This window comes from Tupaia chinensis, unplaced genomic scaffold (genome assembly GCF_000334495.1).
Source record: "Tupaia chinensis unplaced genomic scaffold, TupChi_1.0 Scaffold000605_1, whole genome shotgun sequence".
NCBI lineage: Eukaryota > Metazoa > Chordata > Mammalia > Scandentia > Tupaiidae > Tupaia > Tupaia belangeri.
The window spans coordinates 44,257-63,605 of NW_006160123.1; the positions used below are offsets into that span (position 1 = coordinate 44,257).

The 19,349-nt window shown below is 41.4% G+C and overlaps 2 protein-coding genes across 6 annotated transcripts in view; one reads left to right on the forward strand and one right to left on the reverse strand.

Moving 5' to 3' along the window:
- Window positions 1-11,223, reverse strand: part of MAPDA (N6-Methyl-AMP deaminase) — a 28,558-nt gene extending 17,335 nt beyond the window's left edge. For 2 of the 5 annotated variants that reach the window (XM_027775779.1, XM_006158624.3), the window contains exons 1-6: window positions 11,061-11,221; window positions 9,871-10,022; window positions 7,585-7,806; window positions 7,217-7,347; window positions 6,166-6,226; window positions 2,031-2,118 (exon numbers count right to left, since the gene is read on the reverse strand). In XM_027775779.1, coding sequence (XP_027631580.1) covers window positions 2,031-2,118; window positions 6,166-6,226; window positions 7,217-7,347; window positions 7,585-7,650 — 346 coding nt within the window. In that variant the 5' untranslated portion in view covers window positions 7,651-7,806; window positions 9,871-10,022; window positions 11,061-11,221. Of the gene's footprint in view, window positions 1-2,030; window positions 2,119-6,165; window positions 6,227-7,216; window positions 7,348-7,584; window positions 7,807-9,870; window positions 10,023-11,060 lie in introns of all 5 variants that reach the window. The other 3 variants (XM_006158625.3, XM_006158627.3, XM_006158628.3) reach the window with 3 other exon arrangements.
- Window positions 11,224-11,275: 52 nt separating this feature from the next.
- Window positions 11,276-13,515, forward strand: LCMT2 (leucine carboxyl methyltransferase 2). The gene has a single exon (XM_006158629.3). The coding sequence runs from the start codon at window positions 11,398-11,400 to the stop codon at window positions 13,453-13,455; it is 2,058 nt and encodes a 685-aa protein (XP_006158691.1). The 5' UTR covers window positions 11,276-11,397; the 3' UTR covers window positions 13,456-13,515.
- Window positions 13,516-19,349: the final 5,834 nt, after the last annotated feature.

Consider the following 19,349-nt stretch of genomic DNA (forward strand, 5'->3'; position numbering starts at 1 on the left):
GCTGATTCAGAAAAAATTCCTACTTGGCTACCTTTCCCCTCAATCTTCTTCATGCTCAGTGTTTCTCATCCAGGGCATCAAAGATGTTCTTCCAAATTTGAGTGCTTAAGTCCTTCTCTTTCAGGGAGTTTTGTAAGAGTGCTCTCCAGAACAAGCTCCTCTAAAATACCCTTTTACCCTCATTATAAAATGGTGGCTTTTGGAGTATCTCTGGCATAATATAGAAAATGCTAAAGAAAAAAAATAATAAAACCTGTAATCCTACCACCCATAGATAACGATTGTCTTTTTCATTAAATATGCATATACACATTTTTTAAATATGTGAGATGCTACTAGTTATGTATGTACCCTGTTCAGGCACTTACGACTATGTTCTGAGCATTTCTGCATGTTATTCAAGTGTTTTTGAACACATATTTAATGGGTGCCTGATATTCCATTAACCTTTATTTGACCATTCCCCTACTGTTGCATACTTAGGCAGGTATCTCCCTTTTGAATCTCCATTTGAAGAATTAGCTCTACTGATTCACAGGTTTCTTGTCTCCTTTCCTTTCACTACCCTCACCAGCATAACTTGGAAGTGACTCTACAGTTTAAAAATGCAAGCTAATGGGACCAACAGTTGGCGTAAATGGCTATGTGGCTGGATTCCCATGTAGTCGACCACAGTTCGAGTCCCAGACCTGGCGGCTTAAACTCACGCCAGGCACATGTGTATGCATGCCCAAGATCCCGAGAGAAGAATGGAGGAGAAGGGACTGCAGCATGGCCATCCTCCCCGGGAGGTGATTTCTCACTTTCTATCTCTTTGTCTCTGTCTTTCTGGTGAGCACACACACCCTATAGCAAAAACCTCTCAATAAATAAATAAATAAATAAATAAATAAATAAATAAAATGCAAGATAAGAACGTTCTTGTCACATTTCAATATTTTAATAGTTTCAAAAACTTTACCCCCAAATGATTACATGTGTCAGGGTGCAAGATGACCTAGGTCTCTTTGGGTTGGACAAGGTGTTTAAGACACAAAGATACAATGTAATATCTCCTGCTACTTTTAAAAAAAAATTTATTCATTCATTTACTTTAATTTGACTGGAAAGAGATACACAGAGAAAGAGAGGGAAGGTGAGAAAGTAAGCCCAGTACTTGAACCGTGGTCAACCATGTGGGAGTGTCTAGCGCCTTAACCACCATGCCACCTGCTGGTCCCCATATATCTCCTGCTACTTTTATGAAAGGAGATGCCCAGGAAATTTCTCCAGACCTCATCCAGATCCATTCATGTCTATCAGAAAGGTTTTACCACATCACAGCTTGCTCCTGGCCTAAGAAACTATTAGTCTCAGAGGAATGACTGAATCACCTACACTTCAGTAACTGCCGTAAGATATGAATCAGCATCCACACAGTGGCTTTATCTCCTAAGAGCCCTTGTGAGAGAGACCAATCAAGGACCAAGAATTATCCTCTACTTGAGACAATGCAACAACAAAAAAACAAGAAAGAACAAAGAATTTTTTTTTTTGAGAGGTTTTCGCTATAGGGCGTGTGCGCTCACCAGACAGACAAAGAGACAGAAAGCGAGAAATCACCCCCCAGGTGGGATGGTCACGCCGCAAGCCCTTCTCCATTCTCCTCTCGGGATCTTGGGCACGCACGCACACGCACCCGGCGTGAGTTTTAAGCCACCGGGTCCGGGACGCGAACCGCGGTCAACTACGTGGGAGTCCAGCGACATAGCCGTTACACTAACTGCTGGTTCCCAAAGAACAAAGAAATTTTTGAAGACCTTTCTCCCTACTTTAAACAGATAATACCTGATCAGATTTTCTACTTTTCACTTTAGAATAACTCACTTATTAATAACATACATCAGAGAAACTGGAAAAGGTCCCATGGAAATGGAGAACCATATTAGTGTAAAAATCAGTGTTCAATACACTAAACTTGAAAATACATGAATGATCAAGGTACATGGGAAAAGGGACAGTACAATCACTAGGAAGTAAATAAATTCTACCAGTAATATTTTCTCTTCGGGGTGTGCTTCTTAGTTCCAGGTACTTGACACCATCATCGGCAAACTCTTTAATGACATCTTTTGTGACCTAATAACAAAGGCAATGTACACAATGTTGATAATATTAGCGTAAAGTCCCAGTGAATAAAAGCCAAGTGCTACAGCTTTATTTCGTTCATTAAATTAGACTTGAAAGGATTGCTGCAAGCCTCTCACGTGGTAGCGAGGACCCATTTTGTCCATCTCCAATGGAGACTACACAAAGCTGTATTTCCAATAACTCTCATCACTGCCCTCATTCCCACATTAAATCTGCACATCAGTCATGCTGTTTCTTTTCCTATTTAACTATTTCTCTATTTCCTTGTATATATAACAACACACTCATAATAAATAGACAAAACTATGGCCAGTTGGAAACTTCTGTGTGTGCAGAGTATTAGGAAATAGTTATTAATTATTACTGATGTGCTATTTAAAGTCATGGCTTAAGATTCTTGTGCCAGTTATTTAAAAATAACTTACATTACCTGTCGGGACTAGCAGGTGGCATGGCAGTTAAGGCGCTAGACACTTCCACATGGCGGACCACGGTTTGAGTCCTGGACCTGATGGCTTGCTTTCTCTCTCTCTCTGCTCAAATTAAAAATAAACAAATTAATTAATAAAATTAAATAAATACTTTTTTTTTAAAAAAAGGATAAGTTGTAATTTTCAATAAATTATAGCAGGGTTAAATTTCCTCCAGAATACTTCAGAAAATTCCCATTAGGTAAAGAAAGTGAGTAATAAGTATGAGTAAAATTGTATCCAATTTAGTACAAGTCTCAGTAATCCAAAAATTACTGAGGACATGTTTTCCTTTTCTGCTATCAATCCTAAGAAATACCAAAACTACAAAGAAAAAAGGACCAGGGTGGGGATATTGTGACAGCCTGCCCTAGTTAGTTCTTACAGTTGTTACCCTAATCTTAATCTGCTTTTACTTCATGTACACAGGATGTAAGCCCAATGTCCCAACAAAGGAACAAGGGTTTGCTGGTTATGTGGACAGTGCCTAACAGGGTTACACTATTTTGGGAAATTCATTGCAATCCAAAGCCTGGGTCTCTTCTTCCTCCGCTACTAAAGCCAAAATGTAATTTACTATGGTGTGAATGGGATGGGTGGTTCAGATTCACTAGAAGGTCTGGAAAATCAGACTTAGAGACCACATAGCTCAAGACAACAATGCAGCATTCAAAATCAAGTGATACTCCTAGACTAAGCAAGACACTACTGCTGCCTCCACCATTGGGTACAACCCTGTTTCTTCCATGCCATCATTGCTGTCATTTGGTCCCATGGCACTGCTTCCCCAGGAAGTCTGTCTTAAAGGTCGTTAGGTACCTGTGAGACCAAGTGCACTTAAAAACAAACAAACAAAAACCAGTGTTGACTGGAGTGTAGTATCTGGCATGTGTAAGAGCAATCATTATTTCCATCACATTCCAAATCTTGACTAGAGTTTAAGTGATTCCCCACATACTCAGTTACGCATTTACAACAATCTCTTTGCTTTCTCTCATAGATGTCACAGTTATTATATGGGGCACCTCACTGTTATCCTCTGAATCACGTATAGGTAATCATCTCAGTAACATGAAATAAAGTACACAGAAACCTTATTTCTCATTCCATTTAATAGACCTATTTACCTACTTTCATTTTGATATGAATGAAGTGCTAAGCATAGCATTACAGTAGTATAACTGGAGAATTACACTTTCAGAATCTAAAATTTTATCATTTTGCTCTGTAACACTCATCAAAGTGAGAAGAGAGCCCCAGGGTCATCATTCCTAGCAGTGTTCAATGGTAGTGTTCAATTTGCTGAGTGGTTTATTAGAGAATGCCTTTTTTGGATTCTTATAAATCCTTGAGCATGTCTCTAACATAGAGTTTACCACTTTATGTTGAATTAATCTACTTATTGGACTGTGTCTCTACTCTGACTATAAATTTCTCAATAGCAGGAACTGTCTCTTTCTCTTTTTATCTCCCAGTTTTTACTACAGTATCAGGGGCATTGTGGGAACTCAGTCAACTTTTGTTGAACTAACCTATTAGCATTAACACTCCTTTAAAAGGTACTTAATTCACTTACTACCTTTCATGACAACATCTCAGCCAAAAAGGAAACTTTTTTCTTGACCAGTCAAAAGATAGTTCTCCTGGGCCAGCAAGTGATGTGGAGGTTAAGGTGGCTGAATCCTACATAACCAACTACATGGTTTGGATCCTGAGCCCAGTAGCTTGAAAATCACACAAGATGCATGTGTGCCCAAAATCCCAAGCAGAGAATAGAGAAAGGATTATGGTGTGGCCATCCCCTTTGAGGGATAATTTCTCACCTTCTCTCTCTCTCGTTGAGGGCATGTGCCCTACAGCAAAAAGAAAAAAAAGTTTGTTCTCCAATAACACAGATTATATTTCTTTTCTTTTTTTTTTTTTTTTTTTTTTTGTGGGGGAGAGGTTTCACTGGAGAGACTGAGAAAAACAGAGAGACAGAAAGTGAGAAATCACCCCCTAAGAAGGGATCACCATGTCACAATCCCTTCTTTTCCATTCTCCTTTTGGGATTTTAGGCATGCACATATACACACCTAGCATGAGTTCTAAGCTGCTGGGTCTGGTACTTGAACCACAGTTGACTATATGGGAGTATAGCAACATAGCCATTACGCCAACTGCTGGTCCCCAGATTATATTTCTTTTAAAAAATATTTATTTAATTTTACTTATTTATTCATATATTTTAATTTGATCAGAGACACAGAGAGGAGAGGGAAAGTGAGAAAGCAAGACACCAGGTTTGGGACTTGAACCATGGTTGGCTACGTGGGAGTCCAACACCTCAACCACCACGCCACCTGCCAGCCAACAGGTTATATTTCTTTTCTTTTTCTTTTTAAATTTTTTTTAGAATTATTTATTTAATTTTACTTATTTATTCATATATTTTAATTTGATCAGAGACACAGAGAGGAGAGGGAAAGTGAGAAAGCAAGCCACCAGGTCTGAGACTCGAACCATGGTTGGCCATGTGGGAATCCAGCGCCCTTATATACCATGCCACCTGCCGGCCTGCAGGTTATATTTCTTACTTGGTATTTTTTCCTAAAAATTACGAAAATTGACACTTTGTTTCTCTCTGTTTACAAAGAGGATATTTTTAAATGCCATTCTGGTCAGATCAATGATACAGATTCCAGTCTTCTGCATCAGACTATATAGTATTATAAGCTTAAAGACAAAGAAACATAGTGGTGGAAGCCAGCAGGTGGTATGGTGCGTTAAAGTGCTGGACTGCCACATGACTGACCATGGTTCAAGTCCCGGACCAGGTGGTTTGAAAAATCATGCCAGCGCATGTGAGTGCATGCTAAAAAATCCCAAGAGGAGAATGGAGGAAAAGAGATTGCACTGTGGCTATCTGCCCCCTCTTTGTTGGGGGAAGAGCGATTTCTCACTTTCTCTCTCTCTCCAGCAAGCACACAAGTTCTATGTCAAAAACCTAAAAAAAGAACATTGTGGTGTTCTCTAGACCTTCATCCCCAAAAGAGAAGGCACAATTTTCTTAGAAATTACACATTCACTCTCTAAGCATTTCTTGAACTTTTGCACTGTCTATCATGTCCACTTAGTTAAAAGTCTCCCATGCAATACAGATAAAGTGATATCTTTACCAGTTCATCATGTGGGATTCAGCCACCTTAACCTCCACACCACTTGTTGGTCCAAGAGAACTATTTTTTGACTGGTCAAGAAAAATTTTTCCTTCTACAGTCAAATATCTCATAGGACATGTTATATACAGAATGTAGAACAGATTTCCTCCTCATAACATCCTCTGTCTATTAGAAGATGTTGATCTTAGTTCTTTCCTCATATCTCATACAATGAACACCATCTTTTTTTTTATATTAGCTTTAAGGCAAAAATCTTACATTGGTTTTGAAAAGAGCTGTCATGGAAAAAAAAACAACAAACATTTTTTAATCAGACTTTGATGAGGGCAAAAGCATCAGAAAGGCATAAATTACTTCATAATTTTTAAACCATTTTAAATTCTAAAAATGTTCTTATGTCTTACCATTAGAATATCTTCAGGGGTACTAGTAAGCTGATGTATAATTTGAAACATCTGGAAACACCTACAACACAAAGGAAAAGTTTTAACATACTGTAGTCATTAAAAACTTGTCACTTAAAATAAAATTCAATAATCTGAATTAAGGAACAGATCCTAGGTTAATAATAAGTATATATTTATATACATAAAGAATGACAGGGGCCTGTCCCATAGCCTAGTGGTTATGAGAGCCAGATTCCACATTGCTAACCACAGTGCAAATACCAGACCTAGTGGCTTAGAAAACATATCAGAAACATATGTATGCATGCCCCAAATCTCAACGGGATATAAAAATGGAGAAGGGATTGCAGCATGACCATGACCCAAGAGGGATGCTTTCTCCCTCTCGGTCTCTTCCTCACTGGTGAACACAAATACCCTGACAAATTTTTTTTAAATTATTTTATTTAACTTTATTTATTTACTTGCTTATTTTAATTTGGTCAGAGAGGGACAGAGAGAGAGAGAGAAAGAGAGAGAGGGAAAATGAGAAAGCAAGCCACCAGGTCCAGGACTCAAACCACGGGTGACCATGTGGGAGTCCAGTGCCCTTAACCACCACACCACCTGCCAGCCCCTGACAAATTTTTTTTAAAAAGCACTACAGAACAGGTTTTTCAAAGACTACATTGATCAGGAAAGACAATCAAATGACTCAAAATATTACCAATATTTTAAATTGGGAAATAATATTGATAGTTCCCCTCTCTAATCCTACCTGTACGTCCAGTAGCGACAAACAAGGAGGGGGTTGGGAATCAATACACCTCTACTTTTCAAGTCTAAAGAATATCCCAATATAGTTTAACTTCATGACCAACATAAATCATTAAAAATATTGCCAACATCTGAAGGTAGGGAAAAATGCTATACATTAAGTTATATTCTCCATAAAAGATGCCTACCCTATTGCTTTCAAATGCTAAAATCTGCCTCCTTATATACTACTTATAATCTCAAAATACTGACAGAGAAAAGAAATGTCTATCCACAACCTCCCAGAACTCACTCTTCTAAAGTTCTTTTCTTTCCCTTGTCAATCATAGTCATCTGATCATGGACCTTAAGATCTGGCTTCTTGGCTATTAATTTCTTCATGGTATTAGGACTAATGGATCCATTCAAGTGGGCATGAAGTTCCTAAGACAAGAGAATGCAATCAATAAAAACGTATCAAGTATATACTACAATCATAGCATCATGCCAGGCACTTGATGTTTATAATTTGTACTAAGCAAATTGCCTGTTAGAATAAACTACTATAACTTTTAAAGTATACAAATAATTCTACCTACGAAACTTACTTTTTTAATGAAAATAAATATAAAAGTCATTAAAATTAGAAATCATTCAAGAATTCTGCAACTGCATTCTCACCACTTTTGGCAATTCTGTGTAAAAGTCTGTCATCCATGGCTGTTGCTGTTCTTCTGCCTCCATCATCAGGAAAAAAAAAAAAAAGGTTCTTTCTCTGCTTTTATTCTTGTTATGAACAGTACAATGTCTTTCAGTCCGTAATTCTGCAGTCCTGAATATTCTTCAAAATCCTTTACTTCCACACACTTTGCTATGTATATGTTGCGTTGGGTTCAGCTTCGCCTAGTTTAAGAATGTAAATAGTTCCAGATATTGACATTAAAATAACCAGGATTTTCTGAATTTGTTTTTAAAATGGCAAAAGTCCTTCCAAAACTAGTTTAGGTGTGTGTGAGACAGAGAAATGATTCACAACCAATCTGAACCAGAAATAAGAACAAGCCCCAAGATGGTAACATTTAGTAGAGTGTAATCTTTCCTGTTGGCACATTCATAAAACTACTTCAAAAGTTACAAATTCCAAGAGGATGATGGAGAAAGGACTGTGGAGTGACTCTTCACCCCCCACCCCCACCCCGCCATTCCAGGGGTGGGGTGCTTTCTCACTTTCTCTCTTTGGCAAGTGCACCCTATAACCATTTTTTTGTTTTGTTTTAGGTTTTTCTCATAGGGTGCATGTACTTGCCAGGGAAAGTGAGAAATCGCCTCCTGGGGGGATGGCCACTCTGTAATCCCTTCTCCTCTATTCTCTTCTTGGGAGTACAGGAATGCATGCACACGTGCCTGGTGTGATTTTCAAGCCACTGCATCTGGGACTTGAACAGTGGTCAACCATGTGGGAATCCAGGGCTTTAACCACCACACCACTTACTGGCTCCCCCAAAGCAAATTAAAAAAAAAAAAGTGCTGCTCTTTTCCTAAGATATCATGCCAAAGTGGGAAAGTGCTGTTCTTTCCCAACAATATCACACCCTGCCAAATCCAACTTTCCTGGGCTGATTTTGGCCTGAGCCAGAGCTGGGGTGGAGGTAAGAGAATGAAAGGCAACAAACTCTGGATCTTTCCACATTAGTAATAGTTCATCAGTTTAGTGTAGGGCCAGATCAAGTCTTTTTTCATACATCTCCATGCCCCACAAGGGAACCCAGAGCTTAAAAATAAGTGATTGTTACTACTTATTATGCATTCACTGTGAGCCAGGAACTGTGCTTAGTGTCATGGATGGTTATTTTACTTAAATTCTCACAACCCATGAGGCATTATTTTTCCCATTTTACCCAAGTATAAACTAAAATTGGAAAAAAAAAAAAATAAAGAGGTTACATCACTGGACTCCCACGTAGTCAATTGAGTCCAGTGACATAATCCTTTTTTTTTTTTTTAATTATGAGTCAGAAAGAAAGGATTCATTCTCCTGTCTCCTAGACTAATTTCAAGTTCTGGACCAGTTCAAGTCCTGGACCCAGTGGCTTAATACTCACACCGGTACGTTTGTGCCCAAGATCTCGAGAGGAAGATGGAGGGGAAGGGACTGAGGTGTGCCCATCCCCCCAGGGGATGATTTCTCACTTTCTGTCTGTTTCTCTCTCTGTCTCTCTGGTGAGCACACATGCCCTATAGCAAAAATCTCTCTAAAAAAAGGAATCCCAAATACAAATTTTGCTCCATTATTTTTTTATTTAATCACATTTCTTAATTTTTCTTAGAGAAGAAATACCTGTAACATAACATCTACATTTCACTAACTTGTCATTAAATAATTAATTTCTATAGCGTTATTTATTTTTTCAAAGTCCTTCAATGTCCCCCCACCCCATTTGGGACTATATCTACCTGAGAAAACTCAGAACAGCACTTAATCCCTTCATTTTAAAGATGAAGATCCAAAGTCCCAGTGAGCTTAGGTGAGTCCTCCCAGTACCTTCAGAGGCAAGTCCAACCTCTTCAAATGTTATACCAGGCCCAACCACCTTATGTTGAACTGACAAACACGCCCCCAACTTTACAGAGAAAACAGAAACCATTAAACATGAATTTCCTCTATTTCTCTCTGCCTTACTCCACACCTAAACTTACCTTTACCAATACTCTTTTTTTCTACTTGTGAGTCAGAGAAAGGATTCATTCTCCTGTCCCCTAGGCTAATTTTATGTTCAGGATCCCACTCCTTCCTGTCTACTCCAAGTACAGTGTTAATCTATGGAACCCACAAGTGAGTTATTTTCTCAATTTTCTCCTCTTTTAGCCACTCCCCCTCCACTGGCTGATTTCCTCAAGGGACCAACATGCACATGCAGTATTTGCTTCCGCCTGAAAACACAATGAAAGAAAAAACTCTTCTTTTACCTTACATTCTTCTTTAGCAACTGCCCTGAATCTCTCTTTCTTCTGAGCTCAGCTCCTTGAAAGTGTATTTTAGGCTAGAGGCTTCCATTAATTTTTCTCCCATTCACTGAAACATGGATTCTGTCTTCACTGCTCCACAGAAATTGTTCTCCCTAAGGTCATTAATAAGCTCTTAAACACTGAACCTTCATACATTTCTCAGTTTCCAAATCCTTTTCTTGATCCAAACTTGATTCCACTATCTAAATTGGCTCGACTCCAAAACTCATGCTCTTTATTTACTATTATACTTGAAATTAACCATATTTAGACTTCCCGATTTCTTTCTCTATTTCAGCCAATCACTAAATCTCAATTTAAAAATTACAAAGTTCTTAATGTTTCTAGAAGTTTTCTACTGGTAATTTCCAGACTCTTGATTTAGAAACTTTATGGCTATCTTAAACTTTAACCTGGATTTTCTCCTTAAAAACAAGACTCAAGGGAACCAGCAGTTAGCGTAATAGCTATGTCGCTGGATTCCCACGTAGTCGACCGCGGTTCGTGTCCTGGACCCGGTGGCTTAAAACTCACGCCGGGCGCGTGTGCGTGCGTGCCCAAGATCCCGAGAGGAGAATGGAGGAGAAGGGATTGCGGCATGACCATCCCCCCTGGGGGGTGATTTCTCGCTTTCTGTCTCTATGTCTCTCTCTGTCTGTCTGGCGAGCGCACTGCGCCCTACAGTGAAAATCTCTCAAAAAAAAAAAAAAAAAAAAACAAGACTCAAGATATACCACAGGGAATTATCACTTTCATGTGACTCCCATATGCGCATATTCAACTATTTTAGAATCAAGGGATTTTGGAAGTGGAGAGGAATATCGTTTTACAGATGAGAGGGGCTGAGCGGTTTACTCACTGTGAAGCCTGACACAGGGCTGGAAATACAAAGGAGTCAATATGTATCTGTGGTTGGACGTTTATTACAAACACCTGTAAATTATCTGTAACGGTCAGTTCCCCTTCATTTTGCACCTGGCGGCACTGATTTGTTTTCAGATTTAAATGGGTTCTGTTTTCCAACGGTGAGAGCATGAAATGAACTGACAACTCTTATTATTAGTAGTTGGCCACTATAGGTCCCTGGTGCTGACCCTTTTTCGCTATCAGACCCTTCGCTGTTCAAGGGTCGTCAGTTCCCAAAGACTCACCTCTTAACAATTATGAGGACCTAGACAAGTTTCCCCTTCAGGTTGCAAAAAAGTGACAACCCGCGCTCCCCAAACACACGTGTCACAACGGGAACCGGAGGTCTTCCCAGGAAAACGTTATCCGAGAGCTTCAAAGCAAGGTCAATCGCAGTCGAATTTTAGTACAAGGTACACCCTCCCCAATCCCGATTGGCTAGGCGCGCCCTTCTCGGAAGTGACGCACTCACTGCGGAAAAGGGCGGTGATTTTCCGCACCGAGGACTGTATGGGTGCATTATATGAAGGAAGCAGCGGCTCACAACCGTGACCGGCCGCCCTTCCTGAGTGACCCCCGGCCATGGGACCGCGGAGCCGCGAGCGTCGGGCGGGAGCAGTGCAGAGTACCAACGACAGCAGCGCACTCAGCAAGAGTTCCCTGGCCGCGCGCGGGTACGTGCAAGACGCCTTTGCCGCGCTGCTAGTTCCGGGGGCGGTGCGCCGCGCGCCGCTCATCCACCGAGGCTACTACGTGCGCGCACGCGCTGTGCGGCACTGCGTGCGCGCCTTTCTGGAGCGAACGTGCGCGCTCCCCGACGCACGTCGATCCCAGATCGTGTCCCTTGGCGCTGGCTCGGATTCATTGTATTTTCGTCTCAAAACTGCGGGCCGCCTGACCCGGGCTGCCATCTGGGAGGTGGATTTTCCCGAGGTGGCGCAGCGCAAAGCCGAGAGGATAGCGGAGACACCGGAACTGTGTGCATTAACCAGGCCTTTCCAGAGGGGGGACCCCGAGTCTGCGCTGCACTTTGAGAGCTCCGACTACCGCATCCTGGGCCTGGACCTGCGGCTCCTCCAGCGATTAGACGAGACCCTGGCCGCCGCGGGCCTTGACGCAGCCTCGCCCACTCTGCTCCTGGCTGAGGCGGTGCTGACCTACCTCGAGCCGGATAGTGCCGCGGACCTCATAGCCTGGGCAGCCCAGCGTTTTCCTAATGCCGTTTTCGTGATCTACGAGCAGATGAGGCCGCGAGACGCCTTTGGACAGTTCATGCTTCAACATTTTCGGCAGCTAAATTCTCCCCTGCATGGCCTGGACCGCTTTCCCGATGTGGAGGCCCAGCGGCGCCGCTTCCTTCAAGCTGGTTGGACCTCTTGCAGTGCCATAGACATGAATGAATTCTATCGCTGCTTTCTTTCCCCAGAAGAACGCTGGCGGGTAGAAAATCTTGAACCCTTTGATGAGTTTGAGGAGTGGCATCTGAAGTGCGCCCACTATTTCATTCTGGCAGCTTCTAGGGGAAACATTCTTTCTCAGACTCTGGTGTTTCCACCTTCTGAGGCGTTTCCTCAGGTAGATCCTGCTTCCCCTTCAGGGGTCTTCCCAGCTAGTGTAGTCACTAGTGACAACCAGAGCCCAGACCTTAAAAGATATGGTCACGCCTCTGTCCTCTTGAGCCCTGGCATTCTCATTGCGGGAGGATTTGGAGAGGAGAATGGGCGGCACTGCCGAGTTAGTAAGTTTCACTTGCTCTCTAGATACTGCGACTTTGAATGGAAAGGCAGCCAAATATGCAGTTGGGAGAATGGCACTCAGTGGGATGGACGGCTTTATCATACCATGACAAGACTTTCAGATACTGAAGTTCTGGTTCTGGGAGGTAGACTGTCCCCAGTAAGTCCAGCCTTAGGAGCTCTTCAACTTCATATCAGCAAGAGTGAGAATAATAGCCCTGAGGACCTGAAGGTGATAGTAACAAAGGCTAGCCCAAAAGAAGATTCCACTTTGTCACGTTGGCGACATTCAACAGCAGAAGTGTCCTATGAGAATAAAAAATACTTGTTTGTATACGGGGGTAGAAGCGTAGTGGAACCTGTACTAAGTGACTGGCATTTTCTACATGTAAGGACAATGGCTTGGGTCAAGATCCCAGTGGAGGGGGAAGCACCTGTAGCCAGGCATTCCCACAGTGCCTGTAGTTGGCAAGGGGGAGCCCTTATTGCTGGAGGTCTTGGAGCTTCTGAGGAGCCATTGAACTCTGTACTCTTTCTGAGACCAATCTCTTGTGGATTCCTCTGGGAATCAATAGACATCCAGCCTCCCATTACCCCAAGGTATTCCCACACATCCCATGTGCTCAATGGAAAGCTTTTACTGGTTGGGGGCGTCTGGATTCATTCCTCTTCAGTTCCTGGTGTGACTGTTATAGATTTGACTACAGGACTCAGCTCTGAATATCAGATTGACACAACATGTGTGCCATGGCCATTAATGTTACACAACCACACCAGCATTCTTCTTCCTGAAGAGCAACAGCTCTTACTCCTTGGAGGTGGCGGGAACTGTTTTTCCTTTGGCACCTACTTCAACCCCCAAACAGTGAAATTAGACCTTTCTTCCTTAAGTGCTAGGCAGTAAGAACTGGACTCAATATATTCAGGATCCACTAAAAAAAGACAATAAAGATTTCCACAAATACGTCTTGACTCTGAGTATAGATATTACCACCACCCAAACCTCTCCTTTTTTTCCCCTTAGCACTAGATAGTGCAGAAAATGAAAAAGGTCGTTAAAATACATACCAACAGGAACCAGCAGGTGGCGTAATAGTTACATTACTGGTCTCCCATGTAGTCGACTGCAGTTTGTATTCTGGACGGGGTGGCTTAAAGCTCATACTGGGCATGTGTGCGGTACATGCCCAAAATCCCAAGAGGAGAATGGAAGAGAAGGAATTGCATGGCCATCCCCCCAGGAGATGATTTTTAACTTTCTGTTTCTGTCTCTCCAGCCACTGCTTACACCCTATATTAAAAATCTCTCTCAAAAAAAGCCAGAAGACAGTTGCCATATAGTGCTGGAGTAAAGGCTTTTGGATTCATGTTTCCAGTTTATTGGTCTTCCTCCAGTCTTCTAATTTTTTCTCACATTTTTATTCATGATTGCATGTGTGTGTACACTAGAGAGTGGAGGAGAGAGAAGCACCCTCGACACACTGCACTCCCATCTCTCTAGCTTATCAGACATGAATGTACACAGCTGGCATGTTTCAGACTGACTAGGGAATCTGAACCTAGGATTGGCCATGTGGCTTCCAGCACTGCAGTTTAGTTTGCTGCCAACTACACCACCAGGTTGAGTCTAAACTAATCTTGAGTTTCATCATTTATTGAGTTACAGTGGCCTTTAGCCTAAGTCAAAAAATTTCCCCAGTACTGGCCCTTGTGATTTGAGATCTAGAAGAAAAAGTTTCTCACAGCTCCTTGGTAATACATGGTTGAGTATAGTTAAGGGAACATAGTGTTCACCTAATCCTTCATGTGTGAAACTTGAATATAGTTGCAGTTTAATTAAAGCACTGTGAACGGAACTGTGGTATAGTTTTAACAATAAACATTTGTAGGACTTCATTAGAAAACATGCTTTTGATCAATTCCTTACACTTGGTCCCATATTTAGATTTATAAGTGTCCATAAACCAAACCAATGTCACAATTCACTTGTACATAGTATAATTAATGTTTTGCCCCATGTCTACTTGCCACCTTTCCCTATGTTCTGTGCCCTAATAAACTGACTTTTATGGGATGCATCAGTGAGCTCTTTTGTCCTTAGGTTGAGTCCTACCAGTCAGAGGCAGCAAGAGAATGGGGGCAAGAAGAGTGAGTTAGTATGTTTATTCCCAGCTATTCTGGTATCTAGATTGGCAGTAGCCTCAATCTTCTGTCAAAGGCTATAGCTCCTGTTATGTAGTCCCCTCCTATAAGACATGTCAGGATTCTTCTCTATTATTTCTTTTTCTTACCTTTTCAAGCCTAGGAGTTTTAATCACTATTTGCTAGACCTGACTGTGCTACCCAATAGAATAGCTGTATGTGGCTATTTTTTAAAAAGATTATTTATTTAATTCCATTTATTACTTCATAATTTGACCAGAGAGAGAGAAAGGGAAAGCGGGAAAGCAAGCCACTAGGTCCAGGACTTGAACTGCCATTGGCCATGCAGGGATCCAGTGCCTTTAACCACCATGCTACCTGCTGGCCCCAGCATGTGGCTGTTTAAGATTAAGCAAAATTAGTTCAATTTCTTAGTTTCTCTAACCATATTTTAAGTGCTCAATATCCACATGTGTCTAGTGGTTACTATATTAGACAACATAGATGTAGAACATTTCCATCATTGCAGAAACATCTGCTAAGGTACTTTACCATCTTGACTTGGTTCCCCTTGTCGCTGCTCACCCCTTTATAATTGGTATCTTTATTAAACACCGCCTTTAAATGAACAATCTGTTTCCTGGTAAGCCTTGTGAGAGCAATGAAATATCTTAGCTATTCCTCCTTGTAATTTGAGCCTTAATTTGTCATCTAAATTGTGCATATCTTGTAAAATTCACATCTCAAAAGGTGATGGTACTATGTGTACCAACTCAGATTTCCTGATTGGTCTTGGAAACCTTAGTAGCTTGAGATTCTACAAGTACCTAAATGATTTTATTAACTATCAATGTTAACATCTTGATGGACTCAGTATGGCACAGAACCTTTTTTCTCTAAATCATTTTATTAACTTTACATGTAAAAGGCTGTGCATAGTGATTAATTTAAGAGCTGAGGAGTAAAGGCCAACCTAGGTATATGGAGAGGGCAATCTTGGCTGTTAAATGAAATCTTCCAGGAAAAGACAAGCTGAATAAAGAGTGAAGGTCTCACATCAGCTTTCCTGAGACTTTACAAGAAAACCATTTCTGGGGAAGTCATTGGTTCTGGCAGTGAGTGGGAAACAAAGGGCTTGCTACAGCTAGAGAGGCATCTGGCAAGTCAGTCTATCAGTGGGCCAGGTACAAGGTAATGACTGTCGGAAATACGATCAGTGTGAGTTTTGCTGTTTCTAAGTTCACTGTAGCTTATGTCCAGCTTGCAGGAGCAGGTCAAAGCAGAATACTACGATGAAATGAGTGTTCTCAGGTATACAGCAGATAGTACCAGAATTACAAACCTCCAAAGCCCAGCTTATACCTTTCATTTTGCTACCATTTAGATCACGCCATCAACCATTACTATGCCATCCCTTTTTGGGGAGGAACGGGGCGGGGGGAGATCATCAAGGGAATGTGAATGTATGCCAGACCTAAATTAGTGCAATGGTGCCTATTCCCTTCAGCTCTGCCCAGTATGGCACATTATGAGTAATTGGGCTTGTTCTCTCCAGAGAAATTATCCACATTTCTATAAGTGATTACCAGATTAAGCATGACCTCCACCTCTAACCATATATATGCATCATGCTCAGTTAAGGAATTATTCACTTCAAGTTCTATTCATTAGTGCACTTTGAAGTTTTGTCAGCAATGTTTACTTTGTGCCTTTGGAGCAGTTCTTGGTATGGACTGGTGCTCGACCACAGGTTCATTGACAGTCATCTGCAGCAGGTGGAGATGTGGTCCAAACTGAGAACGGAGTTAAGCGGTGATTTCTCCTGTTTCAGCTTTGAACATTTTTGTTCTAAATTTCTGGTGTGGAGCTCTGAAGTCTGTAAGGAACAGTCTCTTCCTGTTTTAGTGATTATACTTCTTTCTAGACCACAAAAACTAGTTAAGGAAGGAAAGGAATTTCTCATTTTGAATCTACTCTGGGTCGAGGCCTCAAAAATAGTGTCTGATAGTAGTGAGGTTATGAAAACAAGGTTAAGAACAACTGTTCAGGATATGTTCGATATGTTCTTTTTTTTTTTTTTTTTGGAGAGGCTTTTGCTAATAGGGCGTAGGTGCTCTCCAGAAAGACAGAGAGAGACAGAGGGACAAAAAGCAAGAAATCACCCCCCCAGGGGGGATGGACACACTGCAATCCCTTCTCCTCCTTTATCCTCTCGGGATCTTGGACACGCAGGCAAACGCATCCGGCATGAGTTTAAGCCACCGGGTCTAGGACTTGAACTGCAGTCGACTACATGTTTGAGTCCAATGACATAACCATTATGCTAAGTGCTGGTCCCTATGTTCGATTTGTTCTTTAAGGACAAGTGCCATCACTTCCAAATTTTACAATGGAATGTCAACATTTCATCTTTTTGCAGCTTTAATCCTTCTGAATGATCTTAGGGAGACAGCATGTATCATGCACATTCCCATGCCCAGGTTTTTCCTTGGCTTTTCAGTGATCTCAGACCTTGAAGTTCTGGTTTATTCCAAATGCATTTTGTGGTCTCAAACCGAGCTTTAAACAACCTGTGGCTACTCTAGGACCCATTCCATGTGGCATCTTCTAGAAAACATTCCTATATGGCACCTCTAAATGTAACCAACCACTCTCTTCCTGTGCAAGATAGTTACTAAGGTGAATTGTAGTGACCATCCAATAACACCTACTTTAACATCAAGGCTAAGTGAAGTCTTTTGACTGCAGTAATGATGGAAAAGGGGACATTAAATGGGATTAGGCTGGCAAGTTAGGCCATGAATCATGGCTAATCACATTTGAACTTGATGTTTAAAGAAAGAAGGAGAATATGTATAGCAGAAATTATGAAACATAATCAACTTTAGAGTAGGTTGAGACTTTTAGATGTCAATAATTATGTAGTAAATGAAAGAGTTCTGTCGTTCCGTAGTTTGGTTACAGGAAAGTTCATCTATTGGGTCATCGTGAAAGTCGTGACACATTTTTGCATAAACACGTCATGACTTTCCAGACAACCTAGTATCTGTCTTGGACATTGATGTAAGGTGTTTGATTGGTTCTGACTGAGGGAAGGAATTGTGTCTGTCTGATTCACTTCTCTTTCCTTAAGATAGTAGCTGCTCAATAAACACTTACTGGATGGAGACTCTGGCACTCAAGTTTTATGAATATTACTGTAGTGTCTAACACATACAAATGTCAATAACACCTGTCTTTACTTCTGTGTTGGGAGTTAAGCATTAAATTTGTAGCCCCCTGTTTAAGTCTTAATTCAATTACTTTGACCTGGGTAAAGGCAATAATCTTCCTGGTGTCATTCCTAGCTTTATGGAATAGATCCGAACCTTATCCCTAATTACAATTTCCAGTTGATCCTCTTCTTTTGCTCAACAATGGTTCTTTGGAGATGAAATGAGTTAACTTTGCCAAAAGGCTAATCTGAGGGAGTAGGAACATGCAATTAAATGTACTTGTGAGCACACACAGGATCTTCCTAGGGTATCGTGATGCTTCATTGGGCATGACTTGCTGTGTAACTCTGACGGGAAGTTTAATAGAGGAAGAGGGAAGACCTTGCCCTGATTCTTATGTGAAAAGTCATTTGCCACCTAATTGGTAGACAAAGGCCGAGAAATAAATTGTAATGAGAATGATTTTTAGGATATTGTGCAACATTTTGCTTTTCTCATTCCCTAGCCTTTGTCCACATTTTTAGACTTTCCATTAAAGCCCCAACTTCTGATTCATTTTTAGACTTACTACTTCAGAAGAAGTTAGCAAAGGTGACCTTTCTTGTTTATGGATACATCGGTAACTTAATCAACATTAAAGAAAAAAATTGCCATTCCTTTTCTTCCTCCGCAAAAGAATCAAACTTTAAAAAGTAGAGTCTAGAGTCAGCCAGGTGGCACAGTGGTTAAGGCAGCTGGATCTCACATGGTCAACTTCGTGGTTCAAGTCCTAGACTCTGCAGTTTGAAAAACACGCTGGGTACATGTGGGTGCATGCCCAAAGTCCCAAGAGAAGGCTGGAGGAAAAGGGACTGCAGCATAGCCATCTCCCATGGGTGATTTCTCGCTCTCCCCCTGCTTCATTGTTTTTATGTCTCTGTCTCTCCCCAGCAAGCACATGTATCCTATGGCAAGGGAAAAAAAAAAAAAAAAAGAAGAAGAAGGACCAGCAGAATGTAGGGCTAGCCCTGTAGCTCAGTGGTAAGGTACAGTGCATGGGAGCCAGATTCGACATGGTCTATGAAGTCTGAATTCTAGCCCCAGCAGCCTGTAAAACGTCGGCAGGGGTCAGCCAGTAGCGTGGTGGTTCAGGCATCTGAATCTCACATGGCTGACCACACAGTTCAAGTTCTGGACCTGGCAGCTTAAAAAATGTGTTGGGCACTTGTATGCCGAAAATCCTGAGAGGAGAATAGAAGAAAAGGGATTGTGGCATGGCCATTCCCCCTAGGGGCTGCTTTCTCACTTTTTTTCTCTCTCTCCTCAGCAAGTGCACATGCCCTATAACAAAAACATGTGAAGCAAATCCTTGGGATGGAGAAATGGAGAAAAAGGATTGTGGTATGACCACACACCACTGTGTGCGGAGGAGGCTTTCTAGGAAAAGGAGGAGGAAGGGAAA

What these genes read in the sequence shown, in the direction of transcription:
- LCMT2 (XM_006158629.3), top strand. Translation starts at nt 11,398, where the DNA reads ATGGGACCGCGGAGCCGCGAGCGTCGGGCGGGAGCAGTGCAGAGTACC.